At 55.9% G+C, this 25,075-nt stretch overlaps 3 protein-coding genes across 19 annotated transcripts; 1 reads left to right on the plus strand and 2 right to left on the minus strand.

Moving 5' to 3' along the window:
* Window positions 1-1,773: 1,773 nt before the first annotated feature.
* CDHR4 (cadherin related family member 4) lies at window positions 1,774-10,709 on the minus strand. 11 transcript variants are annotated; one of them, XM_040445395.1, is made up of 19 exons: window positions 9,925-10,709; window positions 9,387-9,571; window positions 9,100-9,262; window positions 8,932-9,023; window positions 8,304-8,414; window positions 6,597-6,700; window positions 6,266-6,402; window positions 5,799-5,982; window positions 5,547-5,700; window positions 5,197-5,290; window positions 4,689-4,892; window positions 4,469-4,608; window positions 4,100-4,250; window positions 3,800-4,020; window positions 3,428-3,570; window positions 2,874-2,930; window positions 2,682-2,772; window positions 2,427-2,454; window positions 1,774-1,930 (listed from the first exon to the last, which is right to left on the minus strand). In XM_040445395.1, exons 1-19 carry the CDS (start codon window positions 9,971-9,973, stop codon window positions 1,875-1,877), a joined length of 2,364 nt encoding a protein of 787 aa, XP_040301329.1. In that variant the 5' UTR covers window positions 9,974-10,709; the 3' UTR covers window positions 1,774-1,874. The 11 variants fall into 11 exon arrangements, 7 of the variants coding, with proteins under 7 accessions (XP_040301329.1, XP_040301328.1, XP_040301327.1 ...); XM_040445394.1 differs by having other exon boundaries at window positions 2,427-2,457; XM_040445393.1 differs by having other exon boundaries at window positions 1,776-2,457; window positions 4,692-4,892.
* Window positions 10,710-12,937: 2,228 nt separating this feature from the next.
* Window positions 12,938-15,314, plus strand: INKA1 (inka box actin regulator 1). Of its 3 annotated transcripts, none has more exons than XM_040445406.1 (2): window positions 12,938-13,109; window positions 14,479-15,314. In XM_040445406.1, the coding sequence occupies exon 2, from the start codon at window positions 14,509-14,511 to the stop codon at window positions 15,268-15,270; it is 762 nt and encodes a 253-aa protein (XP_040301340.1). In that variant the 5' UTR covers window positions 12,938-13,109; window positions 14,479-14,508; the 3' UTR covers window positions 15,271-15,314. The 3 variants fall into 3 exon arrangements, with proteins under 3 accessions (XP_040301340.1, XP_040301337.1, XP_040301338.1); XM_040445403.1 differs by lacking the exon at window positions 12,938-13,109 and adding an exon at window positions 13,244-13,730; XM_040445404.1 differs by lacking the exon at window positions 12,938-13,109 and adding an exon at window positions 13,695-13,808.
* A 173-nt stretch (window positions 15,315-15,487) lies between these two features.
* Window positions 15,488-24,521, minus strand: UBA7 (ubiquitin like modifier activating enzyme 7). 5 transcript variants are annotated; one of them, XM_040445387.1, is made up of 24 exons: window positions 24,306-24,521; window positions 24,053-24,221; window positions 23,815-23,949; window positions 23,610-23,716; window positions 23,185-23,275; window positions 22,982-23,111; window positions 22,681-22,778; window positions 22,449-22,595; window positions 21,835-22,017; window positions 21,549-21,656; window positions 21,311-21,391; window positions 21,075-21,230; window positions 20,817-20,982; window positions 20,531-20,736; window positions 20,368-20,432; window positions 19,844-20,027; window positions 19,696-19,770; window positions 19,266-19,449; window positions 18,706-18,788; window positions 18,332-18,424; window positions 18,054-18,245; window positions 16,375-16,473; window positions 16,197-16,297; window positions 15,488-15,704 (listed from the first exon to the last, which is right to left on the minus strand). In XM_040445387.1, exons 1-24 carry the CDS (start codon window positions 24,359-24,361, stop codon window positions 15,575-15,577), a joined length of 3,039 nt encoding a protein of 1,012 aa, XP_040301321.1. In that variant the 5' UTR covers window positions 24,362-24,521; the 3' UTR covers window positions 15,488-15,574. The 5 variants fall into 5 exon arrangements, 3 of the variants coding, with proteins under 3 accessions (XP_040301321.1, XP_040301324.1, XP_040301323.1); XM_040445390.1 differs by lacking the exon at window positions 21,835-22,017; XR_005781536.1 differs by lacking the exons at window positions 15,488-15,704; window positions 16,197-16,297 and having other exon boundaries at window positions 18,054-18,268.
* Between the last annotated feature and the right edge of the window lie 554 nt (window positions 24,522-25,075).

Genomic DNA, 25,075 nt, shown 5'->3' on the forward strand with positions numbered 1-25,075 from the left:
GTTTTTTTTTTTTTTTTGTCACCCATCCTGGAAGGGAGGGGTTGTTGTCCAGGTTCACTGGTGAGGAAACTGAGGCGCAGAGGGGGAGGCCTGGCCAAGGTCACGCCCCTTCTGGAAATGGAGGCACCGGATCTCATACCTCCTCCTACTGGCATCAGAGTATAATTCCCTATTCCCAGTGGTTTTTCCACCTTTGCCCCTCATCAATGGCGAGGTGCAGCCCTGTGTGCTCCTCCAAGCAGTCCCTGGCCCGTTGCCCACGTTTGTCCTTTTGCCTTGAGTTCGGTGCCCAACACAAGCCCTGGCACACAGCAGAAACTCGTCTTTTCCTCCCCTAGAGCATCTTGTCTTTGAGTACCTGTGACACAGCTTTTGCCCTGGACTGTCATGATCTATCTCAGAGGCTAGGAGTCCCAGGAAAATGGTTATCCCTGGCCCCCCATTCAGAGCACCTAACCCTGGGCTTGGTTTCAGGGTTAGGAACTCAAATGAAATCACACAGCCTGGACCCACATCAAGTGCCAGAACTAGCTAGTTATGTGACTTTTGAGGCTTAGTTGCCCCATCTGTAAAACAAAGATAACAAATGAGCACTTAGAGCAGGGTAAGTGCTCAGAAAAGTCTACCTGTAACACTTCCAGCAACAGCCTGCTCTCAGGTTGTCCTGGGCAAGCTCTAACACCCTCACTTTTGGGGGAACACCATGAAGCATACTTTTCCCACAGAAGACACTTGACTTTTTCCCTGACTGGGACACCATAACTGGCTCAGGAAAGGAGGTCCTCCATTGCCCTGAGAGGGTTCAGGTCCACAGACTTGACACGGGGGAGAAGATTGAAAGAACTTAAGGATACCTCAGGAAAGGTAGCCTCTACCCAGACAGCAGGTCCTCTTGGAGAGCTGGCAATAACCTGAAACCTGATTTGAGGCTGGGCAAGGGGAATGAGCTAGCACTGCATCCAACAGAACCTGCCCTCCTGCACGTTATTGCAGGCCACCTGGCTAAGTGCAACAGCTCAGCTCAGCATAGGGAGGGATAAGGGCCAAGACACCAGAAGAAAGAGATCAGGAAGAAATAGGAATATCCTGTCTGAAGGGGGCTACCATCAATCCCTCATAGCCATCCATGCCACAAGGGTCTCAAGTCTGCACCAACCCTCACCTCAGTGCAAAAGTTCAGATCCTTCCCAAGAAAACCACACACAGTTGGCAGAGCCCTAGAGGTTGGCGGGGGGCCTTCAAACAGCAACAATGTATTCCTTTCAGTGGGAAAAGGAAGTTCCTGGGCCCTCCCCATCTGCTAGAGCAGGTGGTCTTTGAAGGAACAGGCTGATTGGAGGCCTCTGTCACAAGGATAACAGCCTCTTACCTCTGCATTAATCATGATCAGTCAGAGCATCATACAATGCCTTCTTAAAAGAAAACTAATCTTGGGGTGCCTGGGTGGCTCAGTAGGTAAGCGTCCGACTTCAGCTCAGGTCATGATCTCACCGTTTGTGAGTTCGAGCCCTGCATCAGGCTCTGTGCTCTGTGCTGACAGCTCAGAGCCTGGAGCCTGCTTCAGATTCTGTGTCTCCCTCTCTCTCTGCTCCTCCCCCACTCACACTCTGTCTCTCTCTCCAAAATAAATAAACATTTAAAAAATTAAAAAAACAAAACTAAACTAAACTAAACTTACTACTCCCTAGAGCCTTCCCAGAAGGCAAGGCACTCTCCAAGTGAGAACAAGGAAGCTCAGATCCCAGAGCCACAGATGGTTTTCAAGGCTGGGACTCTTCTTTTGTAATTTTGTTTATTATTGAATCAACTTAAAAACTCAGCAGCATGATCATGGGAAGAAAAAATTCCACAAACAGTGAAGCAGCTTCTTGGCTTCAGAGCCAGCGCCGGGCTCCTGTGAGCGTGTTGAACAGGTAATCTCTGCCTGTGCCTGAGTTCAAATGGTCAGGAGGGAGAGAGGGCACTGCTGGACTCAGCAGAACAGCCTCCTTCCCTTAAAGGTAGGGGAAGACATTCCAGAACCCTTGGTGAGACCCTCCTTCTGCTTGATCCAACTTGTCCCTTCCCTCCTTTCTCAGCAATCCTGTGAGGTCTAGCTCAAATGCACAGGAAGCATCCTTGATTTCCCCAAACTGAACACCAGCTTCCCTAAGCCCAGTGCCAGATTAATCTGCCATAAATCACTGATGACAATGTAATATCTGGGGGCCTTTCCCCTCACCACCGCTTCTGCCATGGGCAGGAACCAGACCAGGTCTGAGTCACCTTCTGGCCCAACAGATGTTTGAGAAACATTGGGGTGAGAACAGACCCCATTCAGGGAAAGAGTAGATAGTGGATGCCTGGTGGTAGGAGGAGACGCTGAGATGGGGTAAGGAGAGAAAGTGGACCCAGGTGAAGAGTAGTTTGGGAAAAGGGGGACTCACGGGAGTCCTGTGCTCTGCCATCAAAGTGCTGCTGATGGGAAGAATGAGAGGGGGTAATGAGTTGAGCCCTGCCCCCGGGAGAAGGTGGAGGTCTGCTCCCATAGGGGTCAGGATCCCACCTCCCTCCTCCATTCTGATGGTGCTGGCATGGGCTCTACCACAGAGGTAGCCAGCCACAAGGAAGGAGGCAGGCTTGGGAGGGGAGTCCTCTAGAGCAGCCCAGTGCCCACTATACAGGATGGTATGTTGACACACCAAGCTCATGTCGACACTGCTGGGTGCCTGGGACATCTCCATTCTCGGTGCCTCCATGAACCCCTGAATGGACTCCTCAGTTCCCTGGATGCTGGGGCAAAGTAAAAGCACGAATACAGGATAAGGCTCTTGGCCCCAGGCTGAATTTAAGAGATGGACTCTCAGGCATAGAGGTATGCAAAGGAAACTGACCCGTTTAGTAGCAAAGCCTGGGCTGGTTTGCTTGGTGTCTGATGCATCTGGACCAACCTAAAATGACAGGAGGAGGGACCAAGCAGTGAGGGCTGCAGACCTGCTGACTCCAGGAACCAGCACCATCCATCTGCCCCTGTATACTGGAGATAGCCAATGTCCATATGCAATGCCTACACTGTTACCCCACCTTCCCCTGGGTCAGTCCTGGCCCATAAAAAACCCACCCTTAGGGGCAGAACAAGTGTCAAGTGGAGGATAGGGGTCAGGAATAGGGGCAAATGCCCAGTGCATGATAGACTCTGAGTGTCGAGCACTGGGTCTCATCCACACCCACTCCATTCCAAGACCAAGCTGTGCCAACAATGGAGACAATTTCCCCCTAGTGCCTCTCTGCCTCTAACCTGATGACCTCTGGAGGGAGAGCAGCCCCCATTAATAGCAGTTTGCCTGCTCATCAACTTGGGCATTGTCACCAAATCTTGGTGAAAGCACCTATCACAGATGAGGTCCATTAATGGGCTGGGGCAAGAGCCCAGGAATAAGAACCCTACCCCTGGAAGAGCCTGAGGAGGAGCCAGCCCAGAGCCAAGACAAAGAGGGCGCTGGTCACTGTCAGCACCACCACAAACCAGGGCTCCGGCTGCCAGAAAGCCTCTGTGTCGGTCACAAGCAGGGGTGTCATCACTGAAGGCACCTGAAATGGGGGCCACAGCCCTGGCAAAATGATCATCCAGCCTTCAAATCACTCCAAGGGTTGGGCTACCCCACACCCCAGAGTTGCTCTTCTGTATTGCCAGGCTCCTTATGTTCAACGGTTCCCTCTGGAATGCCTTCCCCCATAGTTCCACTTGGGGAAACTGGATCTCCTTGCCCTTCAAGATCCTTTCGTCCTACCCCCCAAGGTCCCAAGGACCCCCCCTCACTGTGGATCTGTGGGTGCGGGTGGCCACTGTGCTGGCGCTCCAGGGAATTAGATGCACACTGACGGTGGCTGTGGTACTGAGGTGGGGGATGGAGGGACCTGCATCAGCCACACGGATCAACAGCTCATAAGTATAGAACTGCTCTGGCCAGAGAGGCCCCAACAAGATGTTGTTGTACACCAGGGTGGCTCCTTGCAGGCTGAATCGGCTCTGACTATTCCCTGAAAGCAGAACAAGGGGACCGTTGTTGGCCTTGGCCTGCTCCTTCCCCAACAGCCTGGTGGCCCCCATGATCCTCACCTCCCACAATGCTGTAGGAGAAGGCCAGACGCTGTGGCTCCTGAGGAACCCAACATGACACCTTGGTCACCTCCACACTATGGCCCAGGAGAGCGTAGATGGTGAGTTCCTGAAATGGAGGCTGACATTCCGGGGCATGGTCGTTCACATCCTGCAGGAATATAGCCAGGTCACCCCAAATCCTCAGGCCAGCCCCTCAGTCTCCTCCAGAGCCTAGGTATCAGGCAACAGGCTCCAAAGGTTTCCATAATGAGGCACCATCCCTTTTCAACCAACTAACGGAGGAAACTTAGGCACAGGGTAGAAAAGAATGCTAGAAGAAGATGTGAACACTTTCCAATTTTTCCCAAGGCCTTGGGGCTCAATTACCTCAACCTCAATGGTAATTGTACAGGAACCAGAGCGGTGGTGAGTGGGGTCCTGGTCTTGGCCATGGTCAATCAGCAGGACATTGAGCCTGTATAATGTCTGCAGCTCATAGTCCAAAGATCCCAGGAGATGAACCTCCCCTAAAAGAGATGCCCACAGCCTCAGCCTGCAGAGTCAACTCTGGTTCCAACCCTCCATCCCAGCCCTGGGGTGGGAGTACCACTGAGACGGTCCACAGAAAAGATGGTAGGCCCGCCAGAGATGTAGTACTCAATGTTGTTGTGTGGGTAATCCTTGTCCATGCCCACCACAGAGCCCAGTAGAGTGTGGGGCCCTGCATCTTCCCGGATCCGGAACTTGTGTGGGACACAGGCTGGGGAGAACTCGTTCACAGGAGTCACCATCACCAGTACTGGCACCTCAGCTGGAGGCCATTTGACAGTCAAGGAGCTGGCATGGGGTGCCCAGCCATTCTCTAGGGTCTAAGGGGGGAGACATGGCCCTGCCCTGGGGGTTTAAGGAGGGAGAGGGTCTGGAAGGAGGACGAACAATAGCCATTCCTCCCTGGGTGGGGAGGTGTCTAGGAGAGGAGACATATGTCCCACCTTAGGGAGACAACTGTGCCCTATTGATTTCTGTGGGAGGAGAGGTGACCCTATCTTAAGGATGGGGAGAGAGGTACAGAACAGCCTTGTCCTGGATGTCCAGGCCTGGGTATGGTTACTCACTGGTCATCAGGGGCTGACCACCATCGAGCACCAGGATGGAGGCTGCATGCTGAAAGCAGGCCCCACGAGCATCACAGTCCAGTGTGGCATTCACCTGGCCAGAGGGGCCACAGAGTGAGGCTGAGTCAAGGCCTGGAAAAGTCTAGAGCCACACTGGGCGACCTCAGGTCAGGGCAACCACACGTGGTCAACCCTGAGCCTCTGCTTTCCAGCTCTGTGGGTGCAGATTGGCTCCACCACCATCTCCCTCATGGCAATGGTCTCAGCTCCCACAGACCTTTGCCCCCCGACCCCTCCACCTTACAGTCCCCAGCACCCTGCATGTGGGTCAGGAGGCAGGGGCTGGGCACCTCCAGGACCCTGTCTCGAAGGCAGAGGCTAGCTGAGCCAGGAGGGCTGTGGAACTGCAGCTGGTAGTCGAGGATGGAGCCGGGAGAGTCTGGATCAGCACAAGTGAAGGTGTTCAGCACGGTGCCCACCGGCGTCGTCTCGGGGATTTGAGTCCTGGGAGCAGAATGCCGGCGGCAGGGCAAAAGTCAGTCTGGACCAGGAGAACCATGGTTCTCACCCCTATAGCTTACGTAAGGTTCCTGTATACTCACACCAGCATCGCTGGGAGGCAGCGCGGAGGCCAGCGGTTGACCGAGCGCACGTTCACCGTGAGCTCGAGCTCCACGCTGGCCCACGGCCTGAGCCGTTCGTAGGCCTTCACTCGCAGGCTAGTGACCGCCGCGCCCGGGGCCTGCGCTAACTCCAGAGGCGCGGTGGTGCGAATCACACCGTCGGCTGGGCGGGGTAGGGGCGGGGAATGCTGAGTTTAGACCCGCCCCCAGGTCGGTTTGGTCCGCACCCTCACACCTAATCCACCCTCAGCGGGAGGGGGCTGAGTCTGGCCACCCCAGCTGCCTCCTCCAAGGCTCGCCTCTAATTCTAGCCCGGCCCCCAAACGGCACCGCGCCCGTGTCTGCCTGGGTTTCAGCCCCGTTTCTCAGCAGGGCGAGGAGGTAGTGCGGATCACTGTGGACCAGCCTGGGAGGCATCCCGCACCGCTCCCCACTATGCCCCTCACCACGTCCGATGGAGAAGAGGGGGCAGGGCACCGGGGAGAGGATTTCGTAGCGCACGTCGAAGCCCCGGGCCCGGACCTGAACCACCTTACCCCCGGGGGGCAGGTCCTCCAGGATGGTGATATTCGAGGCTTGCTTCCTGGACCAAAAGGGGGAAACTAGCTATGCCCTCTCCCGCCACCCCTGGCCCTGCCGGCGTGCCCCTCCCCTGGGGCTTCCCTCATACCCGAGCTAGCTGGGGACACCCCAGCAAGCCCACCCCTTAACCTCACTCCCAATTCCCTGGGGCTAGGCCATGTCTCCTTCACTGTACTCAGGGTAGGGGAGCCTTACAGGAAAGAGATCAGGCTGGAGGGAACAGGCAAAACTTTCACCTTGAGCATCCCAAGGCAGCTTCGATTTTGTCCAAAAGTCACCAAAATCTGAAGCTGGAAGACCTGCAGTGCACACAGAACAGTAAGGGAACTACAGTGTGTGTATACCTGTATGTATATGCCCAGGCGTCCCTTCAAATAGCAACCGCCCCCCCCCCCCACCTGGGGCACTCCACAAGGAGCTCCCACTCCCACTCCATGATCTCTATGCTTACAGGCACTCCTTTAAGTCCCATTCTTGGGGCCATAAATATTTCCTTTAGGATGCAAACAGCTCAAAGAAGTGTGATATCTGAGTTATACACAATGAAACATCATTTAGAGTTACTAAGAGCCAGTCACTAAAACATGGAATTTTAAAGAAGGAACTTCTCAGGGCACCTGGGTGGCTCAGTAGATTAAGCATTGGACTCTTGATTTGGGCTCAGGTTATGATCTCACAACTCATGAGTTTGAGCCCTGCATAGGGCTCTGTGCTGACAGTGCAGAGCCTGCTTGGCATTCTCTCTCTCCCTCTCTCTCTTCTCCTTTCCCACTTGCACTTTTTCTCTCAAAACAAATAAATAAACTTAAAAAAAAAAAAGGCATGGAAATTTTAAAGAAAGAATTTCTCAAGACTCCTGGGTGGATCAGTTGGTTAGGCATCTGACTCTTGATTTCAGCTCAGGTCATGATCTCACGGGTTGGTTCGTGAGTTCAAGCCCCGCATCTGGCTCTGCTCTGACAGTGCAGAGCCTTCTTGGGATTCTTTCTCGCTCCCTCTCCCTCTGCCCCGCCCCTGCTCACACTCTTTCTCAAAATAAATAAATAAACTTCAAAAGCAAAAAACAAAAACAAAACTTTTGATGTTTAATTTTTTTAATGTTTATTTATTTTTGAGAGAGAGACAGAATGCGAGTGGGTTAGGGGCAGAGAGAGACACACACACAGAATCCGAAGCAGGCTCCAGGCTCCGAGCTGTCAGCACAGAGCCCGACGCGGGGCCCGAACTCACAAGCTCATGACCTGAGCTGAAGTCGGACGCTCAACCGACTGAGCCACCCAGGCACCCCGACAAAACTTTTAATGTTTAAAAAAATAATAACAGGGGCGCCTGGGTGGTACAGTCGGTTAAGCGTCCGACTTCAGCCAGGTCACGATCTCGCGGTCCGTGAGTTCGAGCCCCACGTCAGGCTCTGGGCTGATGGCTCGGAGCCTGGAGCCTGTTTCCGATTCTGTGTCTCCCTCTCTCTCTGCCCCTCCCCCGTTCATGCTCTGTCTCTCTCTGTCCCAAAAATAAATAAAAAACGTTGAAAAAAATTTTTTTAAAATAAAAATAAAAAATAAATAAATAAAAAAATAACAACGAAGGAATTTCTCTAGCCTTCTCCAGACTGTACTAGCCACTTTACCCAGAACTTTCTCTTCCTGTGTGAATGCTTTGAACATTCTCAATTCTATTAGAGGCATGAGGGGCTCCCTTTTCTTTCTGGAATTCCAGAACCCATCACAGAACCAGGCAAATGTGGGAGAATAGCCATCATGTGGCAGCATGTACAGGTGGCTATGTCTGAACACGAGGCAGCAAAATCTAGGAGGCCAAGAACAAACCAACCTCCAGGAAGTGGTGGCTCTGTCCATTGTGCGCCCCATCCATGGGTATCCCCAGGTCCCAAGTCATGCTCACCTTTTCAGCCTGGCCTTTGAGGCCCTGGGATGGCACCAGCAGCCAACCTTGACCATTGATGGAGAAAGGTCCAGGAAAGTATGGAGGGTCCTGGGCACTGATGATATTTATCTGACAGGACAGAGATGCTAGAAGCCCCACCCTCAGCCCCCAGTGCCCCACAGCATCCCTGCCAAAATCCCCCAGCAACCTAGCAAGTACCTGTCCACACCAAACCCTCCCATACCCCGATACAGGGTGGGTCCCCAACCTCCACCCCTGGCCCCGATCCTCAATCTTCTCTGGTTTTAAACCAATTATTTTGCTTTTTAAACTGCATTTATTTTGGGGATTACAAAAGTAACACAATTTTCAGGGAGAATTCAGTACACACAGAGAACATGAAAGAACACAAGCCCCTGAGATGTCCTTATAGGAACAGCCATGGTCTTTGGGGATGGGCAGCCAACAGCAGCTCTCTCCAAGAACATACATCACGCAGAGGCTTAGCTGACACTAAAGTGTTCCTCTGCTGGGCGGTGGGGGGGGGGGGGGTGGCTAGAGAGGGGCTGGGACAAGAAGGGGCCCAGTTTGGTCTCCCCATGTGCCTCCCTCGTTCTGTCCCCCACTACCTATGTGCTGGGCTCACCTGGGCACGCTGGACTTCCAGGCCTGGCAGCAGCAGAGTGTACAGTCTGGCCCCAGGTGTGACTGTTTCCAGAACCTGAATGATTTCTCCAGCTAGCCAGAGGAGAGGTCAGGGAGGTTCTGTTCAGGCCATGCCTGCCCACCCCCTGCCTGCTGCCCCTGGCCTCACCTGGGCTGGCAAATCGGCCAGCACATGCACTATGACCAGGGTCCCGCCGCACATCCACAGAGAGTGGTCCCTCCATCACATGGTTGCCGCATGTGAACCGCAGCTGCAGCTTATAGTGATTCACCGATAGAGCATCCAGCCGGGCCGAGCTGCTTAAGGTCACCTGTGCCAGGTAGACAGTGCATGTGGGACTGTAGGCTCTCCACCCCCCTATACTGCCTGTGGCTTTGTGAATTTAGGGACTGCCCGTGTTCCCCCATGGCTCCCATCTGTGCCCATGACCCTACCATGCCCACATAGATCCCCTGCCACCTGGTCAGGCTGGGTGGGTTGAAGAAGGTGGTGGGTGGCTGCACATGGACCAACTGCAGGGTGGGCATGTGAGAAGTGCAGTTGAAGGAGAAGGACTGAAGGATCGTGCCGGGTCCCTGGCTCTCAGAGACATTTATGAACCAGGGCAGGCAGTGGAGTTCTGTGAGGAAGAGACAATTCAGACTGGAGGTCCCCCCCACACACAAGCATAGTGCTGACCTTCTCCCTCAGGGCCTGGTCACATCTAGGGGCCAAGCAGCCAAAACTCTTCCTTGTCCCCCATATCCAACAATGGCACAGCTCATTTCACAGACGTGAGCACTTGGTTGAGGAAGCAGCCATGATAAGAAATGAGGGTCAGGGAGTTAGATCTTTGCCCTTTTCCCTTGCTCTCCCCCAGCCCCTGCACTCCATCGTAGCTTATCCAAGAAGGGTCACAATTCCACTCCAGTGTGGAATGGGGGGGGGGGGGGGGCGTGAGAACTGGAGTTCCCCCACCCACCAGCTCCTCACCAGAGACAGTCAGAGCAAGCAGAAGCGCCAGGATCCTGAGCAGTGCCATAGTGGCCTCAAGACACAGACAGCAGAGGAGACTCCAGAAGACCAGCCGTGTTTGTCAGGCTCACCCCGTTGTCAGGTGAGTCGCTTAAACACAGCTGGGCAGGCTGCACTCCTGAGCCTCCCAGATTCTAGCTCCGCCCATCCCTGGTGACTTGAGCTCTAGACTCCAGACAGGCATTAAGAGGTCTGGACAACCCCAGGTTTCACTGCTTCTGATGAATCCCCCCGTTCTTACTACAACCCAAAGGAAATGTTAGGGGGAAAGGATCAAACTTCAGGTAGGGAAACTGAGGTTCAGGGAAGTAAGTCTCAGTCATGCAGTCCTTGGAGACAGCACAAGCACAGCACCCAGGAAAACTGGGCTCAGGATTTGCTACCCCACAGAGTCCAAATCCCAGTTGCCCACTTCCCCTCACCATTAAAACATTATCTGTCTACAAAATCTGAGCCCAGCCATCAACAAAATTTCTTAAAAGTTGTCTACGTTCAAGAAGCAAAAAGAATCCTTGGTGATATAAATCAAATTAGTGGTTATGTGGGGGGGGGATATCAACTGGAGGGGGCACAAAGTGGCCTCTTGGAGGAGCTGGGGACAGTTTCTACCTTGATCTAGGTGACAGATGCATAAGTGTCTACAGACTTTAACATTTATTGAGCTGGGGGCGCCTGGGTGGCTTAGCCGGTTAAGTGTCCAACTTTTGGTTAGGCTCAGGTCATGATCTCATGGCTTTGTGGGTTTGAGCCGTGCATCAGGCTCTGTGTTGCCAGCATGGAGCCTGCTTGGGATTCTCTCTCTCTCTCTCTCTCTCTCTCTCTCTCTGCCCCTCCCTCCACTTGTGCTGTCTCTGTGTCTCTCAAAATAAATAAATAAACTTTAAAAAACATTTATTGAGGGGTGCCTGGGTGACTCAGTCAGTTAAGCATCTGACTCCAGCTCAGGTCATGATCTCACGGTTTGTGAATTTGAGCCCCACGTCGGGCTCTCTGCTGACAGCTCAGAGCCTGGAGCCTGCTTCAGATTCTATGTCTCATTCTCTCTCTGCCTCCCCACTTATGCTCTGCCTCTTTCTGTCTCTCGAAAATAAATAAACGTAAAAAAATTTTTTTTAATTTATTGAGCTGTGCCTTCGAGAGTTGTCCAATTGTTATATTTATGCTATATGTCAATTTTTAAATTTTTTTATTTCTTAAAGTTCATTTATTCTGAGAGAGAGAAAGAGGGGCAGAAAGAGAAGAGAGAGAACATCCCAAGCAGGCTCCGCACTGTCAGCCCAGAGCCTGATGTGGGGCTCAAACTCATAAACCTGTGAGATCATGACCTAGGCCAAAATCAAGAGTCAGACATTTAACAGACTGAGCCACCCAGATGCCCCAAATTTATATGTCAATTTTTAGAAAGTTGTTTACACTTGCTCTTTCCAATTCTTCATCTCTCACTTGCTTCTGCCCACTATCATCAAGTTCGTCTCTCCCTTCATGAAACTGCCCTGTTGGAGTCCTCAGAGACCTGCATACTACCAGCTTCAGCAATTCATTCTCCAATCTTATCTCCTTGGTAGCACTTGACACTTGCTCCCTTGGCTCCTAAAGTGCCCACACTCTGTTTCCTCCCACCTCCCCAGCTGCTCCTGCTTAGCTCCTTTGCTGGTTCTGCTTTCCTACTACCACCCAGAGGAGTGTTCCAGGACTCAGTCCTGACTGCTGCCCTCCTCTGTCTATACTCACTTCTCCCATCTCCAAGTCAATGGCCTTAAATACCATCCACTCACTTTGCCTCCCAGATCTAAGGCTTCAGTGCTGATTTCTCTCCCAAATTCCAGAGTCACCCAGTGGCTGACCCGGCATCTCATATAGGATGTCTAACAGGCATCTCAAGGGTCACATGTCCACAAATAATCATTTGGTTTTCCTCCCCAAACCCGTTCTTCTCCAGTCTTTCCTGGATCAATTCACAGCAATTCCATCCAACCAGTTGTTCAGGCCAGAAATCTAGGAGTCATGCTAGATGCTCCTCTTTCCCTACTCATATTCATACATCAGCAAAACTTGATATTAACTCCAGAACATACCCCAAATTCACCCCCTTCTGTGCCCCAGCCCCACGCAGACCCAGGCCCTCCCTTCTCTTGATGGATGAGGGCAGGAGCCTCCACTCTGATTACAGAGTGGTTCTCCTAAAGCAGATGGGATTATTTAAACAGGAGCCAGCCCAGGCCATTCCCTGCTCAAAAGTCCCAGTGCTCCCCCATTGCACCACAAACAAATCCCTATATTTCTTTCTAAGGCCGCTAGGAGACTGGTTTTGCTGATCTCCTCATTCCCCCAACTACCACGTCTAGACACTTGGTCCTTCTTTGTCTTAAGCCCTGTCGAAATCCTCTCTTGTCCCGGCCTTTAACTGGCTGATCCATCTGCCTAGAATACCCCTCTTTTTTTTAAGTGTATTTTTATTTATTTTAATAGAGATATAGAGAGCAATTGGGGGAGGGGCAAAGAGAGAGGGAGACAGAATCCCAAGCAGGCAGTAGTACGCTGTCAGCGCAGAGCCCCATGGCCAAACCGTGAGATCATGACCTGAATCAAAGTCAAGAGTCAGACCCTCAGCCGACTGAGCCACCCAGGTTCCCCTAGAATACCCCTCTTCTTTATCTCCCATGATGGCTCACTCAGATCACATACAGAATGCTGCCTCCTCTGAGTCCCCTCTCCCAAACAAGCCCGTCTGCCCCCCATTTCCGGTATTTTTCTGTCTACTGATTAGTCTTGTCTCAAGTTAGACTGTATCCTCGAACCTAGCCTTGGATCCTGGAGTGGTCTCCAGGAACGGACTCGGACCATTCTGGGCAGAGAGCGCCGCCCTAACCCTCCTGCTCTCACTCTCCGTAGTGGTGGCTAGTGGTGCGGGCAGAGGGAATGCGGATGTTGCGGCAGGAATCGCGGCTAACCGAGCCCTCCCCACTAGAGGGCGGCCCCGCCTTGCTTGGCCCAGATGCAGGACCGAGAGGGTGCGGGCTGGGCTTTGGCTGAAGCCCCTTCTCTGTGCTGCCGCAAGGTCCAGAGCTCCTGGAGTCCTCATTGGGGCCGGACCCTCCCATCACTTCCAGGGTCTGTCGAGGCCGGTTTCAGGACCGAATACAGTAGGTCGCGCCCGAAATGGGCCACAACACTGCTAGATCAACGGCTGGGGGCGCTCTGCCCTCACGTGGGCGTAGCCACCGGATCTGCGAGCTCTTGAGGCCCCCTGCGAGAGGGACTGCAGTTCTATCCCGGGAAAAACGGGGAAGCTGAGGCTACTGCGGGGAAGTGACTTGTCCTAGGTGAAGCAGCGAACCTGGAGTGAGCTGAACCGCCCAGGGTGGTCGGGGAAGTCCCAGGCCAGACCCGCCCGGCATCGAGACACAACCCAGCCCCTCGCCCCCAGAGCTCACGGGGAGTGGGGAGTGGGCGTCAGGCACATCTACCCGTCAGTGCCCGAGGGGCGGGACCACTTCAGTCCCTCCCCGGCCCCATTGGCTGCAGCACCAGGGGCGGGGCGCGGCTGCCAGATGTTGGGGCGGTGGCGGCGGCGGGAGCTACGGAGAGCGAGGAGCCGCGGCGCCAGTCAGAGGGCCAGGGTGCCGCTGGCCGGCCCGCTGGGCCCGTTCCGCGCCGGTCCCGCTGGAGTTCGAAGAGGAACTGGCAGGCCTGGCGGGGGCTCCAGCACGGGCATGCATAGCGCTCGGCTTGACAGCTTCCTGAGCCAGCTCCGCTGGGAACTGGTGAGACTTGGGAGCGGGTGTGGCTTGTGAGGACGCGTGTGGGGTGCCCAGCTGCCGTCCGGCCCGAACGACACACGGGTAGGGGGCCGTCCCGAGTGCCCATCCAAGGCGGGATGGGGGCGGGGAGGCGCAGATGGCCCAGATGGCCCGCATCGGGTTTCGGACTGTTGGGGGCTGCCCTGGGCATCAAGTAACAGCCGCCCAGCTGGCCAAGCTGCTGGGGCGGCGGAGGGAGGTGGCGGGGAGAAATTTATTTTGGGGCTGAGCAGGGGGCTGCGAGGGACTAAAGAGGTGCTAGAGCTGCTATGGATGCCTTCTACCCCAGGCTAACCTGTACTTCTTCTACCCCCCACCTGGCAAGTGCTCTTTCTCTGAAAGACGCTGTGAGCTTTGGGGAGCTGAATCCCTCAGGAAACAGGGGATGCTCCCCCACCCCCAGCCCTGAACAGGACTTACTTCCCGATGCAGGCGGGCCCACAACCCTGCCTCCCTCCCTGGTGGCGGGTACCGACTTGCCCAGCTCTGCGTGCTGCAGCCTGCCGAACTGCCACCAGGTCGGCTGACGCGAGTCACACGAGCTACGTGTGCCAGCGCCCCCATGCCGGCCCTGTGCCCACTAGAAGCCTTGCTGCCCAGGCCTGCAGGCCTATCCAGTCCTCCTGGGCCTTCTGCTTTGGGACTAGTTTGGCTAGGTAGGCAGGGGTGACAAGCACTACCCTTCCAACTTGGGCCCTCTCTTCTTCCACAGCTGTGTGGCCGGGACACTGGCTCACCCCCCATGTCTGGCCCCCTTCCACCATCCCCCAAACCTGGCCCAGGTGTTTGGCTTAGCCATGGACTCAGGGCCTCAGATGCCTTGGAAGAGGACTCAGTCGGCTGTGTGGAAGAGGAAGAAGGTATGGTGACAGGAGACAAGGGTATTGCCTTGGGGAGCCCAAGGGAGCATGTCCTGGACTGGGACTCTGGCTTCTCTGAGGTGTCAGGCAGCACATGGAGAGAGGATGAGCTGCCTGTACTCCAGCACCCAAAACCCCCAGCATGGCCCCCCCATAGACAGCGCCTCTCGGCCAGTGGCATTCCCCTGCCTAGCAGGGCCCCTGTGGCCGGTGCACCACCTGCCCGTCGACCACGGCCCAAGTCTACACCAGACGCTTGCCTGGAGCACTGGCGGGGCTTGGAAGCTGAAGACTGGACTGCAGCCCTGCTGAACAGAGGTCGCAGTCGCCAGCCCCTAGTGCTGGGCGACAACTGCTTTGCTGACTTGGTGCACAACTGGATGGAGCTACCAGAGGCAGCAGGTGAGGGGGATGATAGTGGTGGTCCCCGTGCCCGTGCTCGGCCCCCTCAGTTCCTGCTTGGGCTCTCTGAGCAGCTGCGGCGCCAGCTGGCCAGGGCACGCAGGGCTGCTATGGCAGGAAAGCGACTGTCATGCCCACCTCGCCCGGAACCTGAACTGCCTGCAGATGTCTCACGATTTGCAGCCCTCATGAGCTGCCGAAGCCGTCAACCCATCATCTGCAATGATGTCAGCTACCTCTGACCCTGCCCTCCAGCCTGGGACAATAAAGGCCTTTCTCTGGTCTATCCTGGTTCCATACCCCTGAGGCTCTAGGAGGTGGCCCCAGCCCTTTGAGGTGCAGCCCAGGCAGGTGAAGCTAAAGAGCCTTTTCCTTCCCTGCAGGGGCCCCTGTCATGCCCACATCACCCACCCTGTGCATTACTGCCCCATGTTTTGCCATCCATCCTCTCCACTTACACCCTCCTTCAACAAGCATTTATTGAGTGCCTACTGTGGGCTCAGGATGCAGGGCTCGATAGAGCCAGGTGATAGGGCTGCTGCCTTGTCACAGCTCGTAGTGCAAGGGTGGGAAGGTAGTGTCTTCCTCCTCACCCTCACAGCTGAGCTCCAGCACCAGCATCCGCTGCCCAGGCTCAAGCATCCGGCTTGTCACCTGCTGCACCAGTTTGGTCACCCTGGTAGTGTGGGGTGGGGGGAAAGAGGTTGGGAGAGATTGGGTAGGTGAGCAGTGGTAGGCAGAGTGACCTGACATGGACCAGGGGGTGCTGATGGGCCATAAGGAGCCCAAGCCAGGGGCAGGAGCAGCTTAAGACAGGAAACATCTGAAACTATTTTAGGAGCAACAGGCAGGGCGGGCAGGAGGCAGGAAGCTGTGAGTCCCCTGGGAGTGGGCCGTGAAAGGGGGGCTTAACAGGGTGTGGAGGAGCTAATGGGGGGTGTGGAGGAGCTAATGGGGCCGGCCAAGCAGGCAGCTTGGAGGCCCCTCCTCAGGCTTTCAGCCCTCACCCCACCCCCAGCCCATTTGCTGGCTCCATTTGGCAAAAGAAAGCTTCAGGAGGGTGTGAGAGACCCAAATGGGGTTGGGAGGAGGAAGGACTTCATCATGTCTCCCACCTCCAACCTCCAGGGACAGAACAAGTCCTGGCTAAAGCCAGGTGCGGGCTCACCTAAGGGCCAGGTGCTGGGCCTGCTTTTCAGGTGACCATCCTGCTGAGTAGAGTAGGGCCTTGCCGTGCAGCAGCATCTTCACCCTCAGCCCATACCGTTCCTAGAGAAAGTCAGGTCAAGTGCCAGCTAGACCAGGCTGGGCCAAGACTGAAGGTGAGGAGGAGGAATGGGGCTCACCTGGAGATGGGCCAGCAACGACTTCAGGGTCCTTTCTGGCTGCCCAGCAGGCACCTTCAGGCGGTCCCAACAGGTCCAGGTCCATGTCAGGTGATGGCACTGGGGGTGGCGGGGGGAGGAATGAGAAGCTTCTCACACACACCCTCCCCCTACCCATTACCAGCAGCTGATGGCCCCTTTCCTAGGGGAGGAGCTGGACTAGAGGCAGGAAGCAGAAGCCCCGGGGCGGGGGGGTTGGAAGGTGGGATCTGGGCCCAGAGTCTCAGTACCCTCCCCGCCTATGCTGGGGCCAGCACAGGAAATGGGGCTACGGGGCCCCAGCACAGGGAAACAGGCAATCCATCACACAGGCTGGTTGTATGTGTGTGTGTGTGTAGGGGGGGGCGTTGCTTCCTGAGGAAACAGGAGCAGGGCCGCTGCAGTCTCCGATAAAGCAGCTTGATCCTCAAATGCAAGGCTGGAAGCTGGGGGATACATCCTGCCCCCTCATCCTGTATTGCCAGGGCCTTGGGCTATGTGGGCACAGAGTATCAAGGGGCACAATGACCACTAGGGCCCCACTGGCTGAGACCCCAGCAGGGACACAGTCTGCAAGGGCCTCCTCTTCCTGTCCCCTTTCCTTCCCCATTTCAAAAATCTTGGGATTCTGGTGACTGGAGCTGAGGGTGGCAAGGCAGCCAGGACAGACCCCCGCCTCCAGAAAGCACAGTGGGGTCAAGCTGAGATGAGGCCAGAGGTGAGTTGGGGGGGGATCCTCCCTTGCTCCCTCCCCCTCTACCGCAGACAAAGGCAGCTTATGTGCTAGAAGCCCTTCACAAAGGGGCTCTGTGTACTGTGCCCTGAGGGACCCCAGCAAAAGCCCAGTGCTGGCCCATGACCTCTCCCCTCTCCCTTGGTGAGGGTATTCTCTCCACCCCCTCTCATGTGCCCCAAGAAAATGCCAACTAACTACTGCCTAGCCTGGGCACACAGCCAGGGGCATCCACAGCCCTGCACTCGAAGGAACACACATGGACACAAGCCTGGGAATGCCTGCATGTGTACTCACATGCACATCCATGCAAGCCCACATTGAAGAAGAGTCCTGTACTCCCATCTGGCACACAGATGTGCCAGCATCCTCCCTCCATGGCCACAAACCTCAGGGCCAGGGATGCCCAGACCCCTGTGCACTTAGACGCACACAACCCTCCATACCCCCCGGCCCCCCCCCCGCAACTGGTGAGCTCAGTGGCCTTTAACTCAGCTTGGAGAGTGTGGGCCAGGATCCCCATGTCATGCAGGCTGAAGTTAGGCTCTGTTTGGGGCTAGGGCTCTAGTCCTCCCTCCCTACCACCTCCCCCTTAGGGCTGGTGGAGGCTGTGAGGGATATCTGGCTCCACTAATGAGTTAAAGCTGCAGCTCCCCCAGACCCGGGCTGTGGAGGGATGGGGGTGGGGGTGGCTGACCTGACGGCTGCTTCCTGTGTCTGACAGGTCCCAGTCTGGCTTCACAGCAGGAAGGGGGCTGGAGGGAGTCTTAAGGACTCCCCCAGAGTCTGGGTTCTGGTACAAACCCAAAGCCAGAGTAGAGCCTGTTTTGGTAGGTGCAAGGAGAACCCAGGCCTCGTGTGTGTGTGTGTGTGTGTGTGTGTGTGTATGTGTGTGTGTGAGTGGGGCGGGGGGGTGTCAAGGGCTCACCTTCTGGATGGCTGGGGCGCAAGGCACCCAGCGGCTAAAGCGGTTTTCAGCCAGATGCAGGTGGCTGTGGCGAAAAGCACTGAGGGGCCGTGGCCCATTCACCACCTTATACAGCTCCAGGCCCACCAAGCCAGCCACAGCTGCTGTAGTGGTGACAATGGCTGGAATAATCTGGCCCACAATTCGCTTGCTCTGCCAAGGACAAGAGATTTGGTCTGGGCCCAAGGTGTAGGGCTAGGGTTTGACCTCCACCTCTAGGCCCCAAAGGGCAGGGTTACCTGGGCGTGGTTGGCAGGGGGGATCCCATAGTTCTGAGCTCGCAGGCTTGCTGCCGCTGCCACAAAGTCCACATGGAAGTTGCTATCGTTGTCCTGTGAGGCCCAAGTCACAGTCATGTTAACACTGCCCCAGAGTCCCTAGCCGTGGCTGACCACGTGTCACTGTACAGGTCTTCCCATAATTCTGTGGGATGGATGCTTACATCTCCCCACTTATCAGGTAAGGAAGCTGAGGCTCAGGGAAGGTGATCTGCTTTTGGGGTCCTGCTGGGAGGAGGATTCAGGCCAAGGGACTTCAAAGCTACTTTCCTAGCTCTTGAACTTCCCCAACAATCTTCCCCAACTTGTCCCTTCACCCCTACTTGGACTCCCACCTTCTCAAACTTCAGGGGCTCGAGGGGAGGGCTCCCACTCCAGACTTCCAGGACTTTGTGCAGTTTCTTCAATTGCTCAGGGCCTGTCAGAGGAAGGGGTTAGAAGTTCTTAGCCCCTACCTTCTGTGTTCTCCCTGGAGCCTGGTGCCTATTCTTGGTCTCTCCTAAGACTAAACTTGCCACTTTCAGGGAGACCCCCTGAATGATAGTGCAGTCTCCTCTCAAGCAGCCCCAGCCCTACTTGTGTGTGTGTGTGCCTGCATGCATGTACCAATTGTCTCCGTCCTCACCTGGGGAACATAACTAGGTTTGTGGGGGGGGGGGGGGTTGCTGAGAATCTGCCATGGGAACAGAGGTGCAGGGGTATGGGTAGCAGGGAGAGTGCCTACTGAGGGGCTAGAGGATGAGCCCAAGCCTTGAGAGAAGCAAAATCAGAGGGCCTGAGAGATAGTGATTTGGCTGCAGGGTCCCCAGGCCCCATCTTCCTTCTGCAGCATAAGCTGAGGACAGGGCTATGCCTTTGGATGGCAGCATAGGGGGCCAGAGGTCAGGAGCCTCACCAAACTCAGCAGAAGCCCGAGCTAGCTCCAGGTCGTTAGGAAAGATGGGGACCAGGTTCTGGGGGACGGGCAGTGGCAGCAACTTCAGTAGTTCCCTGAGTGCAGTCTGGTCCCGTGAGCCAGGCAGTCCATGCATCTGGGCATACAAGTTAGCGGCCGCCAGCACATAGAGGAGGTGTGTGTCCTGCAGTCAGAGCAAGAGCATGGGAAGACGCATGGGTAGAGCGAGCATGTACAGGTACATGGGGTAGGGGTCACCACCCATTTGTGGATCTGTTTGAGTGTCTGCCTCTGTGTCACACGTGAACACCCACATGCGCACAAACACAGCAATCTCCCTCAGCATCTGCTTATCTCTGAAGAACAGGGGCCCACTTCTGCTCTGAGGGGTCACATCCCCATCTTGGGGTTCCTAAGGGACCCCACTTACTTGGCTGGCATCAAACTGCAAGGGCTGTGGACATTGTTTGGAACCTGACCAGAAAAGACTTCCATCCTCAAGCACCTAAGGAAATGGAGGCTGCTGGGCTCGGTCTGGTTCCCCTGAGCCCTCAGCCTCCCAATCCCTAGCTACCCACTTTATCATGTGGGAAACGATTCAGGAGCTGCATGATGCCATCATGGAAGCATAGTTGCCAGTGGCCAAGAGCCCACACCACACAGTCTTGCCAGGTCTGTGGACGCTCTCTTAGGACACCCAGCACCTCCTGCAGCAGGGTCAGCATCTTTAGCCCATCTGGTTCTGCCAGAGAAGTGGGTGCCCTGCGGACAGAGGAAGGGTTTCGAGGCTAAAGCCCTGAAGATTCTGGTGCTAGGGGTAGCCCTCTGGTGCTAGAGGGCTCCCGTCCACCCCTCTTTTTTTATTTTTTTTATTTTTTTAAGTTATTTATTTTGAGAGAGAGAGAGTACACGGGAGGGGCAGAGAGAGAGAGAGAGGGAGAGAGAGGATACCAAGTGGGTTCTATGCTGTCAGCACAGAGCCCAACAAGGGGCCCCAACTCAAGATCCATGAGATCATGACCTGAGCAAAACCAAGAGTCGGATGCTTAACCGACTGAGCCACCCAGGCGCCCCTCCCGTCCACCCCTCTTGGTGGCCTTACTGTTGGTGGCGGTTGATGGTCTCAGCAGACAGACGGAAGAGCCCCTCAAACTCATCCCGGGCCCACTGTGGGGGAGAGAGGAACCATGAGGTGTCACACGGGGAATCAGTCTACAGCTGAGGACTGAGCTGGGTGGGCTAGGCCTTTCTGGGGTGCGTCCTACCTGCACGGTGTGCTCGACTGTGCTGGGGAAGTGCCGCAGGGTGCAGACAGGGTAGGTAGCATTCTCAGAAGCTATAGCTGAGGCAGGGGCTCTGTAGGTCTCAGTCACACACGGCATGAACACTGAAGCATGTCCCAAGGTACCATGTGTCCCCGCCTCCAGCAGTGGCTTCAGATAGTGGGTGCAGCGAGCAGCCACATAGCGCCCTAGCAAGAGGGGCAGAGGGTCAGGAGTGGGGCTGGCACTGCCTTGACCAAGGGGCTGAGTTTCAAGGGCGAGTGCTTACGGGCCTGGAAACTGTCCAGGGCAGCAGCCACACCGTCCACACGGGAGAAGAAGTTGTTCCCATAGATGTGCTCTGTGGTGGGATCCAGTGGGTAGATGAGTGGGGTCACCTGCAAGTCTGAGTTCAGGTGGCGAGCAGCCTCTGCAGCTACCTCTGCCTTAGGCCTCTGAAAAGAGAGCAGGAAGATGCTGGGGGTGTTGGGGGGCACTGTGGGAGGACCGTCCAGGATGCGAGGTGTGGGTAGGGGCCTGCACTCACACCAATGTCCTGGGTCCTGAAGAGGAACTGACGGCTGAGATTGGAGCGCTCTATGTGGTCCATGTCGGCAACAGTCACTCCCCCGCTGGCGCCAGCCCCGAGGCCCACTAGGGCAAAACCTTTGAGCAACTCACAACCGATAGCTCCAGCACCCACCTGCCAGCAGGAGCAGCCTTAGCCAGAGGGCCTGGCCTGGCCCTCCCACAGACATCTCCCAACTGGACCACAAAGCTCACCAGGAGGTAGTGCTGGCGGCTCAGCTTCTCCTGAAAACCAGCCCCAAACACTGCAATTTGCCCATCATAGCGACAATGTCTCTAGAAGACACAGACAGGGGTCAGTGATGGCCACTGGCCTGTGCTGTGTCTCCGTCTTACGCTAACTTTTCCAGGTCAGGATCTCTGGATCGTTCTTCCTGTTCCTTCCCTAGTTCTGAATTTGGAGAAAGCTTGCACCCCTACCCCAGGTTCTTACCGGAGCACAGTCCTCTGGTTTGGGATGGGGCTCCCCGTCTTCTGGAAGGCAATCGAGGGCATCAAAGTAAAGCCACTGGTCCAGGGGCATGAACTTCCCGGAGATTGCCTAGAGGCCAGCATTTTAGTGTAGGGACTCCTGCCAGCTCCAGAGCCCCTAGGATCCTGGCTGGGCTTCACCAGATTGGCGAAGCCTCCAAGGCCACTGTCTGGTACTGGGCACTCTCTGGCACCCACACTTACCTCCACACCCTTCCCAGTCCCACCCTGCCTGTGCCTGTGCTCACTTTCAGCACTTCCTGGGCGGCCACCGCACCCAACATGGCTGCCATGGGGCTCAAGCCACCAGCACTACTCAGGGCGACTGTCTGCACGAGAGCCTCATCCAGAGGCTCTTCCAGCGGCTCGCCTTCTGTCCCCTTCAGTGGTTCCAGGGACTGGGCCAGGCCCACCACCATCTCTGCATCAACCTGTGGGGTAGAACTCTGTGGGCACGGCAGCCCTGGCCTGAGCTCCATTCCCTGCTCAAACCCTTCATGCAGCCACCCCCCATTTCCAGAGAAGTGGAAGCAGAGCCTCAGTGTGAAGGCCCAAACCAGTTGCCAGACTGTGCAGCCCCACCAGAGAATGCCTAGACAATGCCCTTGAGGGCTTCATCAACACGGGTAGAGATTTCACCTTAGAACTGAGTGGTTAGGAGGTGGCGGGGTCCCCAGCCTTTGTGCCTGGTACTTTCAGGGACCCTCTCTCTGGCCTAGAGACAGTGTTATCATTTCCTATATGTAAGTGGGAAAATGCCTCTGGGATTATAACTTGGGTCTGTGAGATAATCATTGTTGCCTCCTGGCAGGTGAGACCCCAATAAGACAGAGGCTCAAGGAAGAGCAGAGGGGCCACTCACAGGATCCCAGGGCCGGGGCAGGCGGCCATTGAGGTGCTGGAACTGGTGCAGGGCACGGAAGGCCTGATGTAGGCAGCGGGCGCGGCGAGCTTCCTGGGAACTCTGGGCCACCACACGGGGCTGGAGCAGAGCTACATCCAGGGGCTTCTGTAGCAGGTACTTAGCTCAGGGTCAGGTTCAGAAGACTGTGGGCCCCTTGAAGCTCCCCTACTTCAGATGCACTTGCACTCACATGGCTCACAGTCTTGGGCCTCTTGACCTCAGTGACAGTCCCACCACTCAAGTAACAGGAGAAATTTGCTGTGTCCCCAATCTCCAAGGTTCTGTCCCCTAGGGGAGATCCAGCCTCGTCAGTATGATCTCTGAACCGGAGTAGTTCTTTATACTCTATCCTGTCTTGCATCTGTGTCCTTGACCTTGCTCCATGCTGAGGAAGGTGGAAGAGAACCTACCCCCAAGGACCAGAGCCAGGCTGTGTGTGCCCCCAGTTGGGGCTTGGGTGCTGGGCCTGGAAGTGGAGAGGGTTGGCTTACCGTGCACGTGGATAGGCCGGGGATCACAGCCATTGAGCTCCACCATGCCCTTAATGCCCGAGAAAGTCACCAAATCCCCATCGCAGAAGTTGTGGGCCTCTTTTTTCAGAGTAAGAATTCCAGGGGAGCCCTGGAGAAGAGGAGGCTTGGTTCAGGGGTGCCCTCCTTGGTCAGCAGGTGAGCACCCACACTTCAACACCCACCTGGGAGATGTGCTGGATAGCAGCTGTCAGGGGTTCTGCCTCTGTAGGATCCTGCACAGTGAAGTCCTCACCAAAGTCACAGAACAACTGCCTGTGGTGTGGTGGCAGGGGTCACTGAGACGGCTCAGTGGTTAATCGCCATGCTTGTGGTGAAGCGTGGGAGACTAGGGCAAGCTCAGAGAGCCAGCACTAGGAAGGGATACTGGGAGAGGCTTGGAAGCTAGAGTTTGAGGGACTTACTGAGTGGGTCTGGAGGCTGGGGTGGAAGAAGCAGAGGGGTGGGACTGGGGACCAGAACCAGAAGGGGATGCTGGGACAGGCCTGGGGCTGGGTGGAGGGGCACTGGAGCAAGCCTGGAGCTAGGAATAGCACTGGGACCAGTTGCTGCCTGTGATGTGGTAGGCCAGGCAGGGAGCCTTGCTCACCCCACAAGGCCCCGGGTATCGGCCACCAGAAAGCAGACTCCGAGCTTGTGGCATAAAGTGCCCAACTTCAGCTGCTCCTCCAGCTTCGAGGTGGTCAGCACCACTACCTGGATGGACCCCGTGATCAGCAGGGCCAGAACCGCTGCTCAGCTCAGGGCTAGAGGAAGGGACTGGGCTCACACAGAGAGGGGGGCAGGGAGGGTACCTGGAAGTCCAGCAGCAGCTCCTCGGTGATGTCACCTGTGTGGATGCATACCTGGACAGCTCTGTTAAGCTTAGCCACAAGTTCTTGAGATGCCTCAGCCCTGCTTCTTTCCAAGTCCTGCTCTGAGAGGAAAAACTAGAGAGGGACACAGTAGTCTGGCTTGAGCACGGGAGATTTCTCTCCGGTCCTTGGTCTGGGAAGCATAGCCACCCACCCCACCACCCCAGCTGACCCTCACCTGGGCAGCCAGGTCAGACCAACAGGTAGGGTGGGGGTCATGCAGAGTGAGGCTGCCCACACCCATCAGGACCAGGTTTTTGGCCACCTCAGCCCCCAGGCCCTGAAGGCCTGACAGCAGGACCTTCGCTCCCTGAATCTTCTGCATGGCCGGCAAGTCCAGCACATACCTGCGGATGGGGAAAAAGAAGGTAGGCGATCAGCGACCAGAAGTCAGAAAGCCACCCCATTCCCTTCCCCGCCTCGGGCCTCACAGCTGCCGTGAGTATCGCTCCTTATCCAGCAACTTGGAGGTCTCCGGGACAGCCATCCTGCGGCTGGACAACAGGCTGCAGCGCTTATAGACGCGGTCGCTGCGTGGGAGGCTGTGCTAGCAGAGGCCAGTGCCCCACTGCGGCTAGTGCACACAGGCACTTTGTCTACGGGACTGAAGGACGATACCAGTCACAGCTTTCTTCCTGGCTCCTCCGTCATTTCAGGGGAAATGAAAGTGAAAGTAAAACTAGACTGAGCCAGCTTAGTCCTGCTAGTCCTGCCTCCAGACCATCCTGAACGGTTCCGGCAGCTGGAAGTCACAGGCAAAGTGGGACAGAACTCCTGGGTCTATTTGGCCTCTGTGAGAGCAGGTATCTTTCTTGAGGAAGGAAGCCACGGGAGGGATCCATGTGGGCTGGAGGCGATGGTCTCCTGTGGCTCTCTAGATGTCCCAAACCTCAGGCCCCATCCCCCCCCAGTGTGGCTGCCTGAATGGGCTTCCTGCCCACAGAGTGCTGGCAGGAACCCCCGTGTCCTGAGGACTCACCTTGTCCACCACACAGGGTAGAGCCAGTCCCATCCCAGAGGCTGTGGGAGCTTATGAAATTACATTGTCCTGCCCCCGGGGCCCAAACCACAGACCCAGGTGGAGCCTGGCATCTTTGGGAATACCCACCTGCTTGGCCCTGGGCCAACTCCTCAGAGGATAAGGATTCCCCCTTGCCCACAGCTGCCAGCCTAGGACAGATTGCAGGCCTAGGTGACCAGT

This window comes from Herpailurus yagouaroundi, unplaced genomic scaffold (genome assembly GCF_014898765.1).
Source record: "Herpailurus yagouaroundi ecotype Mexico unplaced genomic scaffold, PumYag 193, whole genome shotgun sequence".
Classification (NCBI taxonomy): Eukaryota; Metazoa; Chordata; class Mammalia; order Carnivora; family Felidae; genus Herpailurus; species Herpailurus yagouaroundi.

Bases quoted from the DNA above. Each gene is read 5' to 3' on its own strand.
- CDHR4 (XM_040445391.1), bottom strand. From the start codon at position 9,973: ATGGCACTGCTCAGGATCCTGGCGCTTCTGCTTGCTCTGACTGTCTCT. The intron at 5,291-5,546 runs GTGCCCAGCCCC...CCCTCTGGCCAG, and splicing joins TTCGAGACAGGGTCCTGGAG to GTGAATGCCACACTGGACTG. The intron at 2,458-2,681 runs GTGTGTCAACAT...TCTTCCCATCAG, and splicing joins GCAGTGTCGACATGAGCTTG to CAGCACTTTGATGGCAGAGC.
- INKA1 (XM_040445403.1), top strand. From the start codon at position 13,518: ATGTTGGGGCGGTGGCGGCGGCGGGAGCTACGGAGAGCGAGGAGCCGC. The intron at 13,731-14,478 runs GTGAGACTTGGG...CTTCTTCCACAG, and splicing joins GCCAGCTCCGCTGGGAACTG to CTGTGTGGCCGGGACACTGG.
- UBA7 (XM_040445387.1), bottom strand. From the start codon at position 24,361: ATGGCTGTCCCGGAGACCTCCAAGTTGCTGGATAAGGAGCGATACTCA. The intron at 21,657-21,834 runs GTGAGCACAGGC...GCTGGCCTCTAG, and splicing joins CCGCCCAGGAAGTGCTGAAA to GCAATCTCCGGGAAGTTCAT. The intron at 16,298-16,374 runs GTGAGCCCCATT...GACTTTCTCTAG, and splicing joins CGTTGCTGGCCCATCTCCAG to GAACGGTATGGGCTGAGGGT.